General features: G+C 47.5%; 1 protein-coding gene across 1 annotated transcript in view; it reads right to left on the bottom strand.

The window, feature by feature from the left end:
- The window catches only part of SLC6A11 (solute carrier family 6 member 11), a 122855-nt gene extending 105431 nt beyond the window's left edge, over positions 1-17424 (bottom strand). The window contains 4 exon segments of the mRNA XM_070359650.1: positions 10489-10579; positions 13894-14034; positions 14156-14290; positions 17175-17424. Coding sequence (XP_070215751.1) covers positions 10489-10579; positions 13894-14034; positions 14156-14290; positions 17175-17424 — 617 coding nt within the window.
- Between the last annotated feature and the right edge of the window lie 4194 nt (positions 17425-21618).

Genomic DNA, 21618 nt, shown 5'->3' with positions numbered 1-21618 from the left:
ATACGGAGAAATGGAACTCATATATTTCTGGCAGGAGTGTAAAATAGTTCAGCCACATTGGGAAAGTCTGACAGTTTGTTAAAAAGGTGAACATAAAACTCAGCCTTTGCAAAACCCCTAGGTTCTTCAAACCCCATCTGAATGCAGAGTTCCAATAGCAAGGAGAGATGAGAGAGCCTTCCTCAGTGATCAATGCAAAGAAATAGAGGGAAACAACAGAATGGGAAAGACAAGAGATCTCCTCAAGAAAATTAGAGATACCAAGGGAATATTTCATGCAAAGATGGGCACAATAAAGGACAGAAACGGTATGGACCTAACAGAAGCAGAAGATATTAAGAAGAGGTGGCAAGAATACACAGAAGAACTATACAAAAAAAGATCTTCACGACCCAGATAATCATGATGGTGTGATCACTCACCTAGAGCCAGACATCCTGGAATGTGAAGGCAAGTGGGCCTTAGGAAGCATCTCTACGAACAAAGCTAGTGGAGGTGATGGAATTCCAGTTGAGCTATTTCAAATCCTGAAAGATGATGCTATGAAAGCGCTGCACTCAATATGCCAGCAAAAGTAGAAAACTCAGCAGTGGCCACAGGACTGGAAAATATCAGTTTCCATTCCAATCCCAAAGAAAGACAATGCCAAAGAATGTTCAAACTACCAAACAATTGCACTCATCTCACACTCCAGCAAAGTAATGCTCAAAATTCTCCAAGCCAAGCTTTAATAGTACTTGAACCATGAACTTCCAGATGTTCAAGCTGGATTTAGAAAAGGCAGAGGAACCAGAGATCAAATTGCCAACATCCACTGGATCATTGAGAAAGCAAGAGCTCCAGAAAAACATAAATTTCTGCTTTATTGATTACACCAAAGCCTTTGACTGTGAGGATCACAACATACTGTGGAAAATTCTTCAAGAGATAGAAATACCAGACCACCTTTCCTGCCTCTTGAGAAATCTGTATGCAGGTCAAGAAGCAACAGTTAGAACCAAACAAGGAACAACAGACTGGTTCCAAATTGGGAAAGGAGTATGTCAAAGCTATATATTGTCACCCTGCTTATTTAACTTACATACAGAGTACTCATGCAAAATGCCATGCTGGATGAAGCACAAGCTGGAATCAAGATTGCCAGGAGAAACAGCAATAACCTCAGATACGCAGATGAAACCACACTTTATGGCAGAAGGTGAAGAGGAACTAAAGAGCCTCTTGATGAAAGTGAAAGAGGAGAGTGAAAAAGCTGGCTTAAAACTCAACATTCAAAAACCTAAGATCATGGCATCCAGTCCCACCACTTCATGGCAAATAGCTGGGGAAATAATGAAAAGAGTAACAAACTTTATTTTCTTGGGCTCCAAAATCACTGAAGATGGTGACTGCAGCCATGAAAGAAAACCATGCCCAACCTAGACAGCATATTAAAAAGCAGAGATAGTACTTTGCTGACAAAGGTCCATCTAGTCAAAGCTATGGTTTTTCCAGCAGTGATGAATGACTGTGAGAGTTGGACTATAAAGAGAGCTGAGTGCCAAAGAATTGATGCTTTTGAACTGTGGTGTTGAGAGTCCCTTGGACCGCAAGGAGATCAAAACAGTCAATCCTAAAGGAAATCAGTCCTGAATATTCATTGAAAGGACTGATGCTGAAGCTGAAGCTCCAATAATCTGGCCACCTGTTGCGAAGAACTGACTCATTGGAAAAGACCCTGATGCTGGGAAAGACTGAAGGCAGGAGGAGAAGGGGATGACAGAGGATGAGATGGTCAGATGGCATCACTGACCCTAAGGACATTAGTTTGAGCAACCTCTGGGAGTTGGTGATGGACAGGGGAGCCTGGCGTGCTGCAGTCCATGGGGTTGCAAAGAGCCAGACACGACTGAGTGACTGAAGTAAACTAGGTTATTTAAAAATAGCCCCAAACTGAAAACTACCCAAATGTCCATCAACTCACAGTCAGACAAACGAAACTAAATTAATTAATTAATTAAATGGAATATTAGCCACAAAAAAGAATAAAGCGGTGACACATGCTGGAACATGAATGAAGCCTGGAAACATTTTGCTAAGTGAAAGAGGGCATTGAGCAAGGACCTCACATTGTATGACTCCACTGAGTATGTGATATCCAGACTACATGAATTCAAGAAACAGACAGCAGGTGAGCAGTTGCCTGGCAGTGGGGCTGAGATGAACTATAAATGGGCATGAGAGATCTTGTTAGGATGATGAACACAGTCCAAAACAGTCTTGTGGTGACAACTTCACGTTTGGCAAGTTTACTCAAGTTATACACCTAAAAGGGGCACAGTTTATGGTATGTAAATACACCACCAAGTCATTTAAAGGCAGTGCCCCACCATGCTTCTGCCTTTCCGAAGCAATACGTCCAGAGTGTGCAGAACACGCTCTGGCAGAGATAACAGTGTGCAGGTTATCCTGTGTCACACCCACTGCCCAGAGCAGACTCAGGCTCCAGGAAGGTGTGGACCTTGCCACGGACCACAGGCAGTGAGTGGCAGAGCCTGGCCTTGCACCCCCATCTCCTGACCCCAAGCTCAACACCTATTCTAGTCCCGCATGGCTGGAGGGTAAGATCAGCAACACAGGAGGCAATAAGAAGAGGCATCTATATGCAGGGATCCCATGCAACGGAAAGGGTCTCACTGCCCCGAGGCTGGGGTCCCAGCGCCCTGGGGTTCCTGCCCTTCTCCCCCTTGGCAGGACTCAGCATAGCTCCAAAGTGCTGCCCAAGCCTTCCACACCTCCCCGAGTATAGCAGCTCTGTATTACAAGTGGTCAAAGGCTCAGAGAGGGTCTGACATCACATTCTGTGTTAAGGCTGGCAGAGAGTCACTGTCTGCTCCAGAGGGGGCGGTGGGCAGGAAACACACATGACATGGGAAAAGTCCTGGATGAGAGATCCGGCGTGGGAGTGTGTGCGTATGGGGCGTCTTCCCCCCCATCCTCCCCCCACACCCGTTGGAGGCCTCCATTCTTTAAATGTCACCTGAACCACCTGAGCTGTGGGGCGGAAGCGGGGACAGGCTGAGGATGGGTAAGACACAGGGGTGAGAGGAGCTACGACTGTTGATGGACCACTGGCCCCCGCCCCACCTCCGTCGCTGTACGCTGACTGCGCCTGCACCTGGAAGGGTGGTGGGGCACACCTGTTTCTCCAGGGAGGAAGCTCAAGTTCAGAATTGCACGCCAGGGTCCCCATGAGTGAGCAGGAGAGTCAGGTTCCAGCTCTGGGGCTTCTTCCTAATCTTCCAGGTCTTCCAGGGAAAGCATGGAGCTGAGAGTGTGTGTGTGTGTGTGTGTAAAATCTGGAGAGTTTCAAACACTTTCTCTTGGCTTTATCAGAATACGGAATTGAGATAATGCACTAAAATTTGGGAGCAGGCCCTTCTGTGTGACTCTCTGCCTGAGCCTGAATTAAAGCCACTCATGAACCCCTTGTGCCACCAGCTGCGGGGCCACAATACACACTGGGGGGCCAGCCTCAATCTCCATCTGTCATCACAGCAGATCAGAGCCTGCTCGCCTCACACACAACATCTGGCTCAGCTGGAAACCAGTGTTCTGCTAAAAGCAAGGTTCAAGTTATTTCCTAAAGGTGCCTCTTGAAATCCAAGAAGACATAAGCCAACTGGTTTTCTGTGTTTTTGTTGTGCTGGGCGCTGGAGACTTAAGTCCTTCCTCGTTCATCCCTCCCTCCCTCCATCATTACATAGAGCTGTGGGGCTGGAGAAGTCTCTTGAGAGTCCCATGGAATGCAAGGAGATCAAACCAGCCAATCCTAAAGGAAATCAACCCTGAAGATTTCATTGGAAGGACTGATGCTCATGCTGAAGCTCCAATACTTTGGCCACCTGATGTGAAGAGCCAACTCGTTGGAAAAGACCCTGATGCTGGGAAAGATTGAGGGCAGGAGAAGCCGGCAACAGAGGATGAGATGGTTGGATGGCATCACTGAATCAATGGACATGAGTCTGAGGAAACTCCAGGAGATAATGAAGGACAGGGAGGCCTGGCGTGCTGCAGTCCATGGGGTCGCCAAGGCTCAAACACGACTTAGTGACTGAACAACTACAATCTGCCACAAAACTCTCCCTTTGAGAACCCAGTGCCTCAGGACTGCAGAGCGGAGGGACGGGCCAGTGGGATTCTGCCCCGAGATAAAACAGGCAGCTGATGGCGTTTCAGTCACGGGCAAGAGGAACATGCAAGGAAGGGTGGAGGGACACAGCAGGGATCAGAGAGGCTGGCTCTCAGCCCAGCTCCAGCTCTTGCTCTCCAAGAAAGGCACTCTGGATGAGCCCCGTAACCTCTTCCTGCCTCAGAATCCCCTGAGATGAGAATCTGTCCAGTGATGCCTAACCATCTCTCCCATGGGCGGGTGGAGTAAATGAAGCGATGGGCCTGGAGGGCCATGCTTGGGGCCAGGGTACACAGCAAGTGCTTAGTAACTAACCGTGACCTCCTTTCTCTTCCTGCACGCATCAGAATGTAAAAGGAACCTCGGACACAACTCTTGCAGTTCAGTAAATCCCTACTTCCCATGACTCAGTGTGAGACACCCACTATTTGTGAAAACAAATCTCCTCATAGCAGATTTTATATACAAGTATCTTTACTCTAATGTTCAAGAATGAGTAATATTTTATAGATCACAGCTCTTCCGCAGTTACTAAGCCCAACTGTTCCTCCTCCTCCTCCCCCTCCTCCTCTCATTTTCCAGACAAAGAAAATGAGCTGCAAACAGATTCAAGCAGTGAGCCCAAAGCTGATAAGTGGAAGCAACAGTATTTAAATTCTTGCTGTCTGGCTTTAAAGCCTAGGTCTCTGTCTGCATCCTCGCATCTTATCACTACACTTCTCTGGAACATTTCAGCACCTGGATATACAAGCAGTGCCTCCACCCTGAGCTTCTGCTCTCAGCATCGTGTTCAGACCTCCTCATCTATTTATTGGTCCTTCTAGGGCCCCGGGGGCTCTGGGCAAGCAGGGACCCCTGGTGTTGACAAGCCGGGGCAGACAATTGCCAGCAGCAACGAGAGTGAAGAAGCACTGCTCTCTGCTCTGTCGGGGGAGGCCTGGTTCGTGCTTCGGGGATGGTTATCCAGGGAGGGTCTGGTGGATACCAGCAAGTCTGAACAACAGACTTAGGCAAGTAACTCCTCCCTGCTTTAGCATTACGGAAAATAAAATCGCATTGTATGCAGTTTTTTCCTTCTTCTACTCAGACATACTTCCTACATTTTTCTACAAGAAAGCACAGGTGACTTTGGCAATAAGGAAATCAAGTGTTCACCAGAGAACCCACTTCTATAAAGGGGAGCTGATCTAAGAGATGAATGACGTTTCTGAACCTGGGAATGTACACTCTTCAATGCACAGGGCAAAAGTGAAGTAAGACGACACTGACCTCCACAGGGTTAAGAAACTCATTCACTCATTCATCCATTCTTCCACCCATGCATGTTAATAAATATTTATTGAGCACTTAGAATGTGCTGGCAGGACAACAGGGAACAAAACAGGACAGTCCTTGCTGGCATGGGGCTTTCAGTCTAACAGAGACAGAAAGAGAATAAACTAGTAAATAAAGGCACAAGGATTTCAAATAAGTACTATGTCGACAATAAAACAGATAGATGGGGTAGAGAAGGACTAGGGTACTGACTTAGCTGGATGGGCTGGGAGAGCTTACTGAATGACATTTGAATTAAGACTTGATGATAAGAAAGAGCCAGATACACGAGGAACTGGTGAGGAATCTTCTAAGCAAAGGGACTCTTCTCTACAAAAGCCTGAGACTGAGCCTAGAGCAGGCCCAGGACATACCAAGGGCACCAGTCCAGAGAAGGGGAGTGGGCAGAAGGGGAGATGAGGCTGTGAGGGAGGCAGGGGCAACCCTAGAACCACAGAAAGAATTAAGAATGTCACTTTCGCAACTCTGAGCCCAAATTCTGTGTCCAAATGAAAATCAAGTGGCCACGTGATTTAAAAATACACAAATTTTTAAAACCTCCTCCAGTAGAGAAACCAAAAAGACAAGACTGCATCCTTCTGAATAAAGATAGAGAAGAAATTACCCTTAGAGCTTAATGCAGGCTTAGCACACAATATGCTCACAACAAATGTGAGCTGAACGGATGCCATGCAAAAGCACTTTCAATTGTATGCATGGCGAACATGCACTTGCTTGCAAAACCGTGGACAAGAGAGATGAGAGTGCCTAGAAAATAAAGTGAAAAAGAACACAGTCCATCTGATGCCACAATGCTGGTAACACTCTTATAGCACTCAATCCCCACAGGGCACACGGGCTTAAAATGCAGAATAGCAAACACATTGAGATAAATGCACAGGTGCCAGACGCATAATGAGTTACTAAGGGAAACCAGGGTGGCTTGATTTTGAAATCTGACATCAGGAAGACAAGCCGCCCCTACCCCACAGGCCCCCTGCCCGACCCAGAACCCGGGACTGACCCAGAGCCTGAGCTGTTCTCAGTGGCTAAGACAGTCATTTTAATTATTCCCTGAAAGGGGAAATGAACCTTCAAGATGTCAGAAGCCCAAGGTCAGGGTAAAGGCAGGGCCAGCCATGGGCAGGGAAGTAGCAGCTTATAACTGATTTTATGAGATCCACAGGCTTGTCTCTCCTCCGTTTCTAGAGGGCTAGGACCGCATCTTCTACTTCCACCACTCCCAGCTATGCCAGTTTCCTTCTCACATGCACCAGGAGCTCAGGTGTTTGCTGAATGAATGAACAAGCACCCAGCCGAGGTAGTCTATTCTGACCAAGCCGTGTGGCCCTGAATGAGACCCCTGGGGTTAGAGGCAGCAGGGACAGGACACTAAGAGCACAGTGTAGACAGGAATCAGACACACGAGGAAACAGCAAAGAGAACTAGGAAAGACACACTTTCGAGGACACCTGATCCAATACTTGAAGCGTTGTCACACAGGGAAGGAATCAGGCATATTTCCTCTAAAGCCCCAGAAGCCAATCTTTGGCTGAGTTCAAGGAAGAACTTCCTCCTAGCATGGCATTTGCCAGGCTGTGTTTAGTGGAATGCTAGCATTCCGGGGTTGGGGAGGGCAGGGGGATGAGGGGAAAGATTCCAAACGACTGCACGGGAAAATACGTTTGGGAATTTGAGCTAATCAAAGGTAATGGATATTCTTATTGGAGGGCACAGCTTTCAGCCCTTCTCAAGTTTATGTGGCCCCAAACAGTTTTTCACAGGATGCTACAAACATCTCACAGAGTGTCTATGTTCCAAGTTCACCTCTGGGGAAAAGATGAATTAGAGCTGTCTGATACAAACATCTTATGAAGGAAGGAAGGAGTGTCACACCAGAATTGGATGTAGAATTCAACACTGTGTGAAAAGTGAAAGTTTAGTCACTCAGAAGTGTCCAATTCTTTGTGACCCCATGGACTGTAGCCCACCAGGCTCCTCCATCCACAGGATTTTCCAGGCAAGAGTACTGGAGCGGGTTGCCATTTCCTCCTTCAGAGGATCTTCCTGACCCAGGGATCGAACCCGGGTCTCCCTCATTGTAGGCAGATGCTTTACCGTCTGAGCCACCGGAGAAATGCACAACATAGATGATACAAATACAATCAGAGTAGAAAACTGGAACCATGGGCTCATTCTGCCATTGACTTTCATCTTGAATGACCGAGTAGCAGGCAAAAAGGCCCAGTTACTTGTGAGGACACAGACTAACTGTCCCCTCCCACCACTTGGTGTCCAAATGAGTGGGTAACATAGATATTATGGGCTTCCCAGGTGGCTCAGTGCTAAAGAACTTGCCTGCCAATGCAGGAGATGCAAGAGACTCAGGTTTAATCCCTAGGTCGGGAAGATTCCCTGGAGGAGGGCACAGCAACCCACTCCAGTATTCTTGCCTGGAGAATCCCATGAACAGAGAGCCTGGTGGGCTACAGTCCATAGTGTTGCAAAGAACTGGACGTGATTGAACCGATCAAGTATGCATGCACACATGGATATTACAAAGGGATCCTCGAAGCAGTCAGTGCTGTTCTGAGGAGCTTAGGGATAAGATGAGTACTTGCCAGAGCCCACTTTGACTCTCCTCATGTACTATTTTTTAGAAAATACTGTCTGCTCGCCTTCCTCCCATGTACCTTTACATTTGGTAAATATTCACTGAGGGTCTTCCATATACCAGCAGTGGGGAGCAAAACCAGAAAAGGCGCTGCTTCATGACAGCCTCCTGGGGAATTCAGACAAACATGCTGCACAAATAAGAACTTAATCCAGGTTTCCCATACACATTACAAAGGAAATGAATGGTACAAAACAGCGTAAGTTACACAGAGACCTCGTCCAGTGTAGGACTTCGGGTTCTGTTCTCTGAGGGACCACAGAGACCATCTTTTGCTGTCCTCAAATGTGCAGGTCCAAAACATGCCTATAGGAAACTACAGTCCACTGGGGCTGGAAAAGGCCAGGTGGCGCCCCTCCCACCCCCACACACACAAAGCAGCCTCCACTCCGGCACAGTGTCACACGGATGATCAATGTGACTGACTCAGTAGGTCATAGTCAAATAGAGCATCACCGACTCAATGGGTATGAGTCTGAGCAATCTCCGTGAGATAGTGAAGGGGGGAAGCCAGGCATGCTACGATCCATGGGGTCATGAAGAATCAGACATGACTGAGAAACTGAACAACAACAGTGGGTCTGGACAGGGCTGGAGAGTTTGCATTTCCAACCACGCAGTGCTTCTTTGCCAACCACATTAGGGAGCACTACTTCATCAGGCATTTTAAACAACCTAAATACACTGAGGGCTATACCATGTTCATGAACAGAGAGGCTCAATCACCACGGTGTCAGTTTTCTCAGATTAACCTATAAATCCATTATCCTCCCAGCCAAAGCCCCCACAGAGTTGTTCTGTTCTTTATCGTTATTCTTTTTTTAACTTGACAAGCTTATTCTAAAGTTCATCTGGAAGACTAAAGTAATTTTGGAAAACAGCAAAGCGAGGGACCTGTGTTGTGGGTTCAAGGCTTAAAATTAAACTTTAGGTATAGCACTGACACACAGTCAGCAAAATAGATGAAGAGATCACGGTGCCCTCAAATAGATCTATGCTTTTAAAAACTTTATATGGAAGATGGCATTACAAATCAGTAAGGAAAGAATGAATGATTCAGCAAATACTGCTGGAGAAATTGGTTATTTATATAAAAAATAAAACTGGATTCCTACTTCGTATCTTATACAAAATAATATTCCAGGTAGATTATATTCCTGAATGTGAAAAAAAACTTTAAAACTCTTGGAAGAAAACCCAGAAATATACATATATTTTGTTTGTTTGTTTTGCAACTTTGAGGTAGGGAACTATATCTTAAATAAGACACTCACTGTGCAAACCAGAAAGAAAAATACTGGCAGCTTTGAATTCAATATAGTTGAAACTTCTGTATACTATACATAAATAGTGAAGAAAAGCCACACACTAAGAATGGGATCTGGCTAAATTTTTTTAAAAAATCACTCATAAAACCACTGCTCCTCTACACTATTATTCATCAGCACTAGGGTAGGGGAGGTTCTTCAGTGAAGTCAGACCTTTTCAAACTGAAAAGCCTCAGTGAGCCTTTATCCAGTCTTCAACCCATAGAGGAAACTTTTCTTCCATTCCTGGGGCACTGCACAATTCTGCACATACACAGTGTAAATGATGCCCTCTAGGGTCGTGCAGTGAACAACTTATACAACCGTATATGGCAGCCCTGCAACTCCAAGGGCTACAGATCCCTTTGGAACACTGATGACAAATGCCCTTCTCTGGGAAAATGCCCACCCACACAACTACTGCGTATAAAGTCAGTGGATTCAGGCGCTGTCCCCAAAACCATCAACAGCCTTCTGTTGGTCAAACACTCCCAGGTATGAGGGCTCACAACCTGTGAAGCACTTGCAGCCAACACTGTGGGACTGCACTCTTCCGTAAGTGCTTGTTTCTTTACCACCTCTCCCTGTTCAAGTTGATCTGCATCCTTTCCCCGTGACCTTGCCCCTACTGAATGAAAGCCTGCCTGTCCCCCCAGGAGACTTCTGCTGTCCAGGCTAAATATACTCTTGACTTGGTTTACTGCAAACAGTCCAAACCTTCTCTTTTGCTAAAAATGAATTTTTAAACTGCCCATCATTTTACCAAGCACTTCTTGCCATAGTAAGTAACCAGGCATGCTGACACGTCAACAAAGAACAAGAAAGCATTTTTCTCAGCTGTGCCCCTTTGGAAAACCTCTCAAGATCTCCATTCTGGCTTCTAAAGAAATGCCCACAGAAGCCAGGAAGTTCGAGGCTGGAGGCTGGAGGCTGGAGGCAGGGTCAGGCTTTTTTCAGGGGTGGGGTAGCAGCAACCAGGGCAGAGACCCAAAGGCTGAAGGAGACAAGGTGTTTCCACTTACTCCCAAAACTCCATGACAGGAGAGGTGGCGTTCTGCAGGGACACATGGCTGTGGTTGGTCGCGTTCAATTTCTGGAACTCCACGCAGTTCTCTGCAGCGGGAAACAGGACAAGAAACACAAGAAAATTACCCTCTGCGAGGGCTGGCGCTTAGACAACATTCAGAGCGGATGGTGCAACCAGGTGGTTTTTACCCAGCCGCTCCAGGTAAATATGCCTCACAGAGCGCTGTGGGGAAAATCAATCATGTACAAACAGTTTAACAGGGAGGCTTGGCTTGATTCCAACCAGAAAAGAAGTTTTGGGGGTAGGGCACCTCCTCCCTCTATTTCCCATTAGTACGCCCTGTCCAATTCTTTCCTCCTGAATCTTTCACCTTTTCCACTTCCCTGCCTAAGGCTTGTTCATGCCATCTACCTTTTCCACCCTGGCAGGAACGTGAGGGTTAAAAACGGGCATCAGCCATGGTGTCCCTGGGCCAGTAACGCAGGTGAGACTCAGGCTAAAGCCACAGCTGCTTCAGAAAGACCTGACAATTGGATGAAACAATATCCGAATGTGTAAAGAATCCCTGGTTCCTTCATCATTCCCTCACTCATTCAATCTAAGAAAGGATTTATTGAATATCTCTTCTCATTTCATGAGACTTGATGACCAAGGGGGATTTGAATCTCAAGGTAAAAACATGAGTGTCCGTCCTTTGAGCCCAGATCAGCCTATTATCCTCTCCTCCAGAAAGCCTTCTGTGATGTCCCTCTCTTGAATTCTAAGGCAGTTAGAACTTAAAGGTCCTCCAAGAAACCTCCTTCTCCAACTCCCTTTATTTTGAAGAGGACGAATCAAGGGTCAGAAGTAGTCAAGGGACCCCTGCCCATACCTTCTCCCTGCTCACAAGTCACCAGCCAGTTAGGGGAAGAAAGCAGTCCAGCCAAGGCTCCACTCCTTTGCCATGGTTACTGCCTGGTTCTATCTGCCACCATGGGATCCAGGTCTCTTTACTGCACCTCCCTGTTCATAGACCCGCCTTAGTCACCCTGCTGTGAGCTCCCCAAGGACAGCGTCGTGTGCACCCACTCACTTCAAAGCCCCTGCACCCAGCACAGTGACCAGCCTGAAGCCTGCATTTAGCTTCATGCTGGCCCTTCACTCTGCTCATGTATGCACAAACCCTCCAACTACGTCTATAACCGCTGGAGCGTGAAGCCCTCCTGTACATGATACTTTACACACTACAAGTGTTGCCATGCCTTCAGAGAAAGGGGAGTGCAAACCAGTGGAAGAAAGCTTTGCAGCCCACTGGGGGAAAGCCCCCAAGTGTCTGCTCCCTTCCCACTTCTCTGGACAAGTGCTAACCACACCAGGAAAGGAGATGGTCTGTGGGGTCCACAGTCAGTCCTAAGAGAAGTCTGGGAACCTAAAGTTATAAGCAAAATACCTGAATGTGCCCTTGTGCCTTTTTCTAGAGCAAGGAGCCCTTGGCTTTAATCAGATTCTCTAATACAGTATCTCTCAACTTTTTTTTCTAGAGTAAAAAAATTTCTCGGACAACCAAAGTTGACAAGGCATTTTTATTAAAATAATATTTAATCCTTTACAAATAAGCAATGAGTTATAAAGCCTTTGTGATTCACGTATTCAGACAACTACAAAGCCAGATTTTACAAGTTAAACACCAACTATCCTACTGAACCAACACAATTCAAATTGATAGCATAAAACGGGTATGCACGATAATGCCATCTTGTGAGATTAAATTGACTTCCCAACCGGAAAATGGACCTGACAGGTAGGAGGCAAGGTCTATGGAGCTAAACTTGCTTATTTTTCCATGTGCTAGTTGAGATTCAGTTCTATCTCCATTTTTCTCTGGTCATGCGTTTGCAGAACCTTTGTTCCTAAGTTTGCATTTTTGCCTGGACTTAGTATCAACGACCATTTATGAATTAAATCTCTTTTTCCCTTGGCCACCATCATCCATCCTATTCACCAAGAATGCATCTTAAATTCTCAAGGTGGACAAAGTCAGGCATTGAGATCCCCAACCATCCTCATTTATAAGGTGAATGTACAGATGATTAGAACATGCACCTATTTTTAGAGTACCCTCAAAATAAATTTGCACAATTAATTTATCATGGACAACTTGTAGGCCTCCAAGAATATGTCCTTGAATTTTAGTTTGATAAACATCTTGATTATGCTCCTGGGCAAAGAAAGGTTAAGAACCAGGGAGAGAAAATGAGACTCCCTGCAACCCCCTCAAAAAATGTGCTGGGTTGGGAAACAAGGTAAAGTTTTGCAGGGATAAAAACTAGTTCACAGCATTTTCTTGGTCTAATGACTGCTGTTCCTTCTGCCAGTGACCAACATCCTGACCTGTCTACTGTATCTCAGCTTTCAGGATGACTGGCCACTTATAGGGACAACCTAACCAAAGGTTACAACATAGATGGTGAATAGATTAGAGCAGGTATGTAAAGGCAGTGACTGTCTACAGCAGTACTGAGCAGAGCTCGAAGGCCAAAACTAGATTCAAAAGGAAAGAGTTCTACAGTCGATTAGTGATGTCTGTACAGAGCAGTCTCCATACATAGGGGTTTAGAAGTATTTGTCTTCCCTAGATTGTAAGACTCAGTCCTGACAGGTTGACAAATTGATAAGTAAACAGTATATTAGAATCCAAAGTAATCTCAAAAGTTACCCATTGAAGCAAGGAGGCGGGTGGTGAATTCAAGTGTCTACCTGGGGTGGACAGGTAGAATAAATGAGCCATATGAGCTGGGTGGGGACTGTGGCCAGCTTGAGGACAGATGCTTCACCCACAGACAACAGCCGTTTCTCAGCTGCAGCCACTGCTGCCAAGTATGATTGTGGGAATGTGGCTCTGCTGTTGCCAGATCTTTTTAGCTTTTCAAGAGAAGCTGGGAATCTGGATTTTCATCCCCAGCCTTCTGATTTTTCAACTTTTGAAAATACAAATACAACAAATACATTTTTGAAATGGGCTGGTCACTGATTTAAAGCCTAATTGGCTGACAGCCCTCCTGTCTGCAACACCTGATCTAGTCTAACCCCTTCATTTTACAGAGGAAAATCTGACACTCAGAGACAGGGCTGGAATCGCAGCCTGAACCCCTGGATCTCAGTTTAGCACTTTATACTTGCATCCTTACTGTGTGCTCAAAGGACGCAGCCTCTATATTTGGCAAAGCAAGGTAAGAAAGCCACAGTTCTTCTCCTTGTGCCAGTCCCTGGGCTAGTGCTCAGTTCATGCGAGTATGCAGACCAGGTACAGAAATGACCCCCAGCTTCAGTGGAATCTGAACTCACAGCAAGACACGTGACACACCACCAATCCCAGCTCGCCCAGTAAGACCAGCAGAGACAGCCTCCAGGGAGGCCATACCTGTGTTCCACTCGTGCCCACAGGTGGCCCAGGGGAGCTCAGTGGCGAAGCAGTTGCTCAGGTAGAAAATGGCCCATGCCAGGATGATAATGTAGTACACGTTTAGATGGGCCTCAATCACCTGCGTTGCATAACCAATGCCTGAAAGAACAAAGAAAAGGCAGTGATCTGAGTCCCTCTCCAACTTGTTAAAAAAAAGCTGCCCTTCACAGCCTGACAATACCCAGGCATTCTTTTATTTTCTGATTAACTCAGCACGTACCTTCAAATAAAGGGCACACTTTCCTCCAACATGTAATGCCACCTTCACTCGTAAACTGTCCCAGAGCTGTTTCCAGGAAAAAAACAGGAATCCCACAGCATATAAAAAACACCACATAGGGAATCAGGAATGCCCCTGCAAAGATGCAAAGGAAAGGAATGAAGTTAAAGTTGCCTCCGCCACTTCAGCCCTTGAATAACCTGTTAGAGGCAAGACAGCATATGCTCTGAGCTTGAGTTCAAGTTCCTGCTATGAGGACCAGAGTCAGACAATGGGAGCCTGGGTTTGGACTCTCTGCCACCTACTCCCTTGAGTAAGTCCATGTCACATCTTCCAGCCTCAACTTCTTCACCTGTAAAATAAGGCTTTAATACGTAAGAACTGCACCACTTATCTCACAGAATGGTTGTACAGTTAAGATGATAAAGTTTAAGAAACTGTGTAATATGCTTGACTCTTTCATTTACGCATTCGACCCTCCAGCACAAGTCAAATCTATTCCCTCCCTGAATGCTGCTGCATCCTCCTTTTATATTACAAAGTAACCTCAACTGGCCAGGGGAGGGGGCCTCTTCTTTTTACTTTGGAAGTAACCTGCAAAAAATCTTTATAAAGATAGGCATTCTCAAGGAGATATACAATGAGCAGTAACAGGTCCCTGTACGTGAGCCCCAGGTATGGAGCTGAGATACGAGGAGTTCATAGCAAGAATACAGCCAGAGAGCTGGCTTTGAATCAGCCTGGAGAAAAGACCACCGTAAGCTTTAGCGCTCCTGTTTTGAAACACAATACCCACCGCCTGGGCCTTTCTGTGAAACAAATTAAATAACTGAGGTGAACATGAGCCATTACAAGCAGAAAGGGATTTTCCCAAATCCCTCATTCTCTCTCTCCTGTCTAATAACAAAGCCTGAAAACACAAGCTATTCCCCGCCATCTGATCTTGCGAATGAAGGCTTTCACTGAAATTGCTTTTTGCGAAATGAAGTCCCTTTAACCCAGGATTAACAGCAATGATTTTGATCAATCCTGGTAATAGGACAATATTTGCCAGGTTGTGAAAGGGTCTTAGCTTTTCTATTTTTACAAAGTTTCACATTGGGAAAGAAATACTAAAGTATTGTTGCAACTTAAGACTAGAACTGTGTAGATTTTTTTTTTAAGAAAGTTAAACAGTTGATAAGCAGATACCCCAACTATATTAGAAAGCAAAAAGTGCCTGAAAGAAGATAAAAGGGTATGTTTGCTGAATCTAAGTGATTAAGACAAACCACAGAAGTTTCCCTAACATGCTGTAATTTAAAATAAAATGACACTTTCTGAAAGCCTTGTGGCCTCTCTACTCACAAAGGTAGTAATCCTTAAGATAATTAAACCAGGATAGCTGTACACCCAGCGGAGATTCTTGTCGAGTTAGAGTAAAAAAAAAAAAAAAATGACTCATTTTTAAACTGTACTCACTACAACCTTTTTTAAAAAAAATCTGAGAGTTTGTAATTAATGCAGCTTATACAATGTTCTGATTTTAAGAATGCGTTTCTGGTTTTGGTATAACAATTTCCTGCTTAAAAAAAACAAAAGGGAGAGGTTTAAACAACTCTTGCCTGGGACGATCCTAAAGGGTTTCCACAGGCATCTAAGCAGACACAGCAGCTTACACAGGCTGAATGTGCAAAGAGGAGAGGCAGGTTCCCAGCTGAGGGCTCAGGGCACGTTCCGGGTCTCTGAGGCCACTCCCTCTCTCCCGGTGCCAAGCCACCGACACCGGCGGCCACTTCATTACCAGTGCAGAGCAGGCTTGGAGCAGCCTGTGCCTTCAGGATGAATGTCTCCAAAGAAAAGGGCCCTGGCCAAGCAGTCCCCTTCTCTCTCCCTGCAGCTGCCCGCACAGGAAGTCCTGCCCCGTAAAGCCCGACAGTGTGGTCCCTGCCAAACCTCTGAGCCACCTTTGCTGGGCTCTGGGGATCCGCTGAAGGGACCCAGCAAAGAGAAGGAGGAAAACACAGACACAGGCTTTTCTCTGCAGAAACTGTGCCCCTCGAGGTTTCACAGGGTCCCTTGCCATGGCCCTGCCAGCTGTCCTGTTGATATGACAGGTGGGGGCTCCTCAGGTCTGGAGCCCCCCCGCCCACCCCCGCCACGCCCTTCTTGGAGCTGGGAGATCTGAGGACTTAACTGCTCCGTCTCCACCACGCAGCCTCGGACATGCTGTCACTAGAAACGACTCTCTGGTCACCTTCGTTTCCCTGACCCCGGCAAGCTCTAAGCACCTTCTAAGGAGCAAGTCAATACTGTTGCTAACTGTTCTGAGACCAAAGAAGCTGTTCGGTGCCCATCTTCCCACCAGACAGTCCTAGAAAGGGCCCTAGGGGCAAATGAAAGGAAGGGAAACCAAACGGCAACGGTCCTCACCTAAAAAAGTTCTCCCAGTTGTGCGTCCAATCTCACTTTTTAAACCAGGCCTTTGGTGTCGGAACCCCACCTTTACCCCTTGGGGAGTGGGCGACTTCTCTGTCCCTCAGTTTCCTGCCCTGAAAAACGGGGTATATACCCCTACCTACAAAGACGACTGTGAAACGAGATGAGGTAAGTTGAGTCCAGAGGCTGGCATTTCGGGAAGCCCTCAGAACCCCGAAGCTGCTCGGATGACCGAAGTCCCCTTTCCTTCACGCGCGTTTCCAGTCAGGAAAGCTGAGGCTCCAAGGGACTGCCTCCTGCCCCCGAACTCCCGCCAAGGGCTCCCGGCCTCGGTCTACACCTCACGCCCCCGGGGACAGAACACACACCCGGCGGACGAGTGCCCGCGTGCTAGCAGGTGGCGCGCTCAGGTGCGAAGCGGGGGGCGCGGGCATGCGCACCGAGCTCGCGCCAGGTGGCCCCGGGCCGGGCGGCCGGCCGGCGTCCCCGCGAGACCGGGGTCCCGCCACACGCAGGCGCGGGAGGGGGCCCGGCTCCCCGCCCCCACAGGGCCGGCTTCTCCCACCCCGTCCTCCTCAGGGCCGCGCGCGCGCCGCCTCACCTCCGCCGTTCTTGTAGCACAGGTAAGGGAAGCGCCACACGTTGCCCAGCCCGATGATCTCCCCCGCCACGCTCAGCACGAACTCCACCTTGTTATTCCAGTGGCCGCGCTCGTGGACCGCCTTGTCGCGCTTGTCGCGCGCGGACACCGCGCCCCCGCCGCCGCCGCCGCCGCCACTCAGCACCTCAGACTCCCGCGCCTCCTCGGCAGCCTTCCCGTTGCCCAGAGGCAGCGCCTTCTCCGCCGTCATGGCCGCGCTGGCTGCCTCCTCGTGCGCCGGGCCCGGCTCTGCGCCGCCGCCCCGGGCGGGCTGGCTTTTCAGGAGGCGCGAGCGGGCGGGAGGGGGAGGCAGGGGGTGGAGCTGAGGGGCCGGGCCGGGCCGGGCCAGCGCGGGGACGGGGACGGGGACGCGGCGGCCGGGCCCCGCCGGGCGCCCGCGTCGCCTCAGCCCGGCTAGGCCGGGCCCGGGAGCCCGCGAGCACCTTGCGCGCGCCGAGCACCTTGCGCGCGCCGAGCACCTTGCGCGCGCCGAGCACCTTGCGCGCGCCGAGCACCTTGCGCGCGCCGAGCACCTTGCGCGCGCCGAGCACCTTGCGCGCGCCGAGCACCTTGCGCGCGCTCCCTCCCTCCCCGGGTCCTACCCACTGGCCTCTTTAAAAGAGTGGAAGCGTGCATTCAGGCCTAGGCTGGGCTCTAGACACCAAGCCCTGAAGTTTCACCACTCTGTGATCTCCGAATTTCTGGGTCTCAGTTTCTCACCTCTAATAAGAGGAGCGGCTGTAGAACAGGCTTCTGCAGTCTGAGCGCCTGCGTGTCGTGTTAAACTGCAGACCCTGATCTAGTGGGTGGGGCAGGACTGGAGCTTTTGCGTTTGTTGGAACGTGTGCGCCCAGGTGGTGCTAGTAATGTTGGCAGGGACCACAATGTGGAAGAAGGGAGAAAACGAACTTCTGGGAAAGAAAAGGAACTTTCTTCCCAGCGCTCAGACTGTGAGCTCCCCTAGGCTAGTGACGCCTCCAGATCTTGTCCATCCTGGCGCCCACCGTTCTAAACACAGTGACTCAGGACAGTGTGGCAGTTAGATTTGCCTGTGGAAATGGGCAAATCTAATTTGAACCGCCATCTATCTTAGTCTTTTTAGTCGTGTGAAGAAGTCATCTGACATTTCTGTGCCTCAGTTTCCTGGTTTGCAAATAGGAATACCAATATTGCAAATAGTGCTTTTGTTACAAATGTGTGTGTGGAGTTAATACGAAAATGCTTATAAGTATTGGAAGTGCTTTATGAACATTATCCTACACTATGTAGTCACATATGGTTATGTATCATCTTGTTTAATATCTGTCTTTCCACTTAACTGAGAGGGTGATGTACCCTACCTTGTTTATTATAAAAGGCATAGAACCTAATACAAGAGCCTGCACATAGTAGGTGCTCGCTAAGTATTTGTGGAGAGAAGAAGGAAAGGCCAGAGGAAGGAAGAAAAAAAGCAAAAGGAGGTAAGGTTTGTAAGGGGCCACAGAGATAGTCAGACCCTCGCTCTGTGATTTCACAGCCCTGAAGAAGTCCAGCCACGTGAGCTGTCTGTAACACCACCCACTTAGCCCTCCATCCATCCCTTGGAGCTCTCTCTGGGGCTTTGGAGAAGAGCCTCCCTGTCTCGTGGCCTCAGCTTCTCCTTCATTATGGTGTACAACTGCTTGAGTCTCTCCCCACCTCTATCTCCCACAGAAAATGCTTCCAGCTACCATCTTCCCCTTTCAGGCTTCCTCCCTACCCTCCCCCTCACTATCATATTTCTTGAAAGAGTAAGTTTACATGCTGCCTGCCCTGTCTTCACCTCCCACTCATTCCTCAGCCCACAGCAATCTGGCGTCCACCCCCGCCACTCCCCTGAAAATGCTGTCTGTGAAGTCCCGGAAGCCCTCTTAAGTTGACAGATCCTACAGTTCCTTGTCCCTCCTCATCCTGCCTGATCTCTAGGTAGCTTTCAGCACCATTATACCTGTCTTTCCTTCTTAAAATTTCTACCTGCATGGTTTCCTTGGCACTGCCTGCCTTTTTTTTTTTTTTTTAAACTGTTTCTCTTTCCGCTTCTCTGGTCCTCCTCTCTTTCTCTGGTCCTCCTCCCAAAGAAATTAGGTCTTTCTCAATACATTAGCCATCCAACTAAATGCTGATAGCTCCCAAACCTCCACTCCCAGGTGCTGTCCTGCATATACTCAAAAGCAGAGATCCTGTGGAGTGTTTAGGATGAGAGTGAAATGGACTCAGGTAGATCCAGGCTCTGCCCCTTATAAGCTGTATTACCTCTGCCTCGGGGTTCTCCTCTGTAATGTGTGATTAATATCAGTTATGACCTCATGGGCTGAGTTTGAGGGATAATTAATTGTCTTGAGCACAGTTGGTGCTCTGTGAATAGTATTTTTTTTTTTTAATTGTGATCAGGATGATGGTGGTGGTGATGTCATTCCTTTGTCATTCATTCCTTCATTGGTCCTTCTTTTCCTACAGGATAAAATCAAATCCCTGACCCTGGCATTTTGAATTATGCCCACAATCTGATTGTCCCAGACTTTCCTTCTAGATTGATTCCATCTTCTCCCATGCTAAAAACTCTGCATCAGCATTTTCATTTTCTTTGCAGTGATCCTCAGTGCTGCATACAGAATAAGCAGTCAAGATTGTCTTTGACCTTGATGGTCCCTACACATAATAAGCACCTAGGAGTTCATTTGTTAAGTGAACAGCTACATCTAAAATTAGAGATATATTCCTGGATTTTGTTATTGCAATATTAGGCTATACCCCAGAATCTATGTAAACTTCCTTTAAAGCTAATTACATTTTCACTTTGTACAGCCCATCAGCATAGTTAGCTACAGGAATTGACTTCCTCTGAGCAGCTATGGATTTACAAGACCTGCTTAGGAAGTAACATAAACTAGCAGCACGAGGGGGTGGGGAACCCGGGCTCAGTTCTGCTGATGGGTTCTGTGGCATTGGCTACCTCCCCTAACTTCTGAGCTTTGATGTTTCCAGTTCATTAACATGAGCTGATTATCCTCATCTTCCATGGTGGTCTTCAAGATGAAGCAAGACTGTATGCGGAGAACACTGTACAAATCCTGATGTTCCAAATTCACCTCTCAAGTTTTAGCATTTCCCTTCATGAAAGTTAACCAGGTCAGGGTCTTCTTGCTAGAATTCAGTAAATAAATATTTAAAGTCCGTCTCCATGATTATTTCATGGCTCTTGAAAAGCCTTCCTCTTTTTCCTCTGTCTTTATCCGGAAGAGCCCACATTTCCCTTATCGTTTCACAGCCTCAACTCTGGACCTTTTCTATTAGGTTATTTCTTTGTGTAGGTTCAGTGACCTGATGAGCGCACACCATATCCATTTTGCTCCTTAGGTTGGAGCAGAGATGGGGATACGAGGCATGTCTCATTTCCAGAGCTGGTCCTGATGCAGCATAGCATAGTCGTTAGGAACATGGGTTCTACCGTCAAACTGTGTTCAAAGCCCGGCTCCACCACCTAGGCAAATTACTCTAAGCTTCAGTTTCCTTATCTGTAAAATGAGAATACTAGACATATCTGCCTTTTAATTGCTATGAGAAATGAATGGGTTAGCATTTGAAAAGCACTGGGAATCTGTGCCTGATGTAGACATTTTGTTAAATAAATGTAAAAATAGTCTTCAGAGAACAGAAATGCCATGACTCCCTACTCTTTTCTTGGAGGGGTGTGTGTATGTATGTGCGTGCTCAGTCATGTCTGACTCTTTGTGATCCCATGGACTGCAGACCACCAAGCTCCTCTGTCCATGGGATTTCCCAGGCAAGAATACTGGAGTGGGTTGCCATTTCCTCCTCCAGGGGATCTTGCTGACCCAGGGATTGAACCTGCGTCTCCTGCATTGGCAGACAGATTCTTTACCACTGTACCACCTGGGAAGTTCCATTCCTGAGGCAAGCATTAGAAGTCTTTTATCTTCTAGAATCAGCAATTACTGTCCTGAAGGCTTATTTAAACTTCAGCATTGTTCATTCATTCATTCACCAAATACTTAATGGTCCCTGAGCTGTTTTTCAGATACTGTATTGGTCTTGTGGGGGGCAGATACAAGGCCTGCCCCAGGGGAATGCTAGAGACCCCCTCAGACCACCTGGGGGAAGCTGATGATGACATTTTCAGGGTTTTTGCAAGCTACAATTGTTGGTAGCTTGAAATCTGTCATGGTGGTTGTATTTACACCACGGAAGTCTGCACTGCAGATGCTACAGACACTATCAATCAGTCCTACCCACCCTACCCAGCCAGCGTACCACCCGCTGTTATGGGAGGAGGCAGCTGCTAGTCAGTAGTCACAGCAGTGAATGGAAAGTCGGTGGTATGCACCACGAAGGAAAGGTCTTTGGCGCTAGGAGACCTTGCAACTGA

The sequence above is a fragment of the Bos mutus genome, chromosome 22 (genome assembly GCF_027580195.1).
Source record: "Bos mutus isolate GX-2022 chromosome 22, NWIPB_WYAK_1.1, whole genome shotgun sequence".
In the NCBI taxonomy this organism is placed as follows: Eukaryota; Metazoa; Chordata; class Mammalia; order Artiodactyla; family Bovidae; genus Bos; species Bos mutus.
This window is presented reverse-complemented; position numbering and strand designations above follow the sequence as displayed.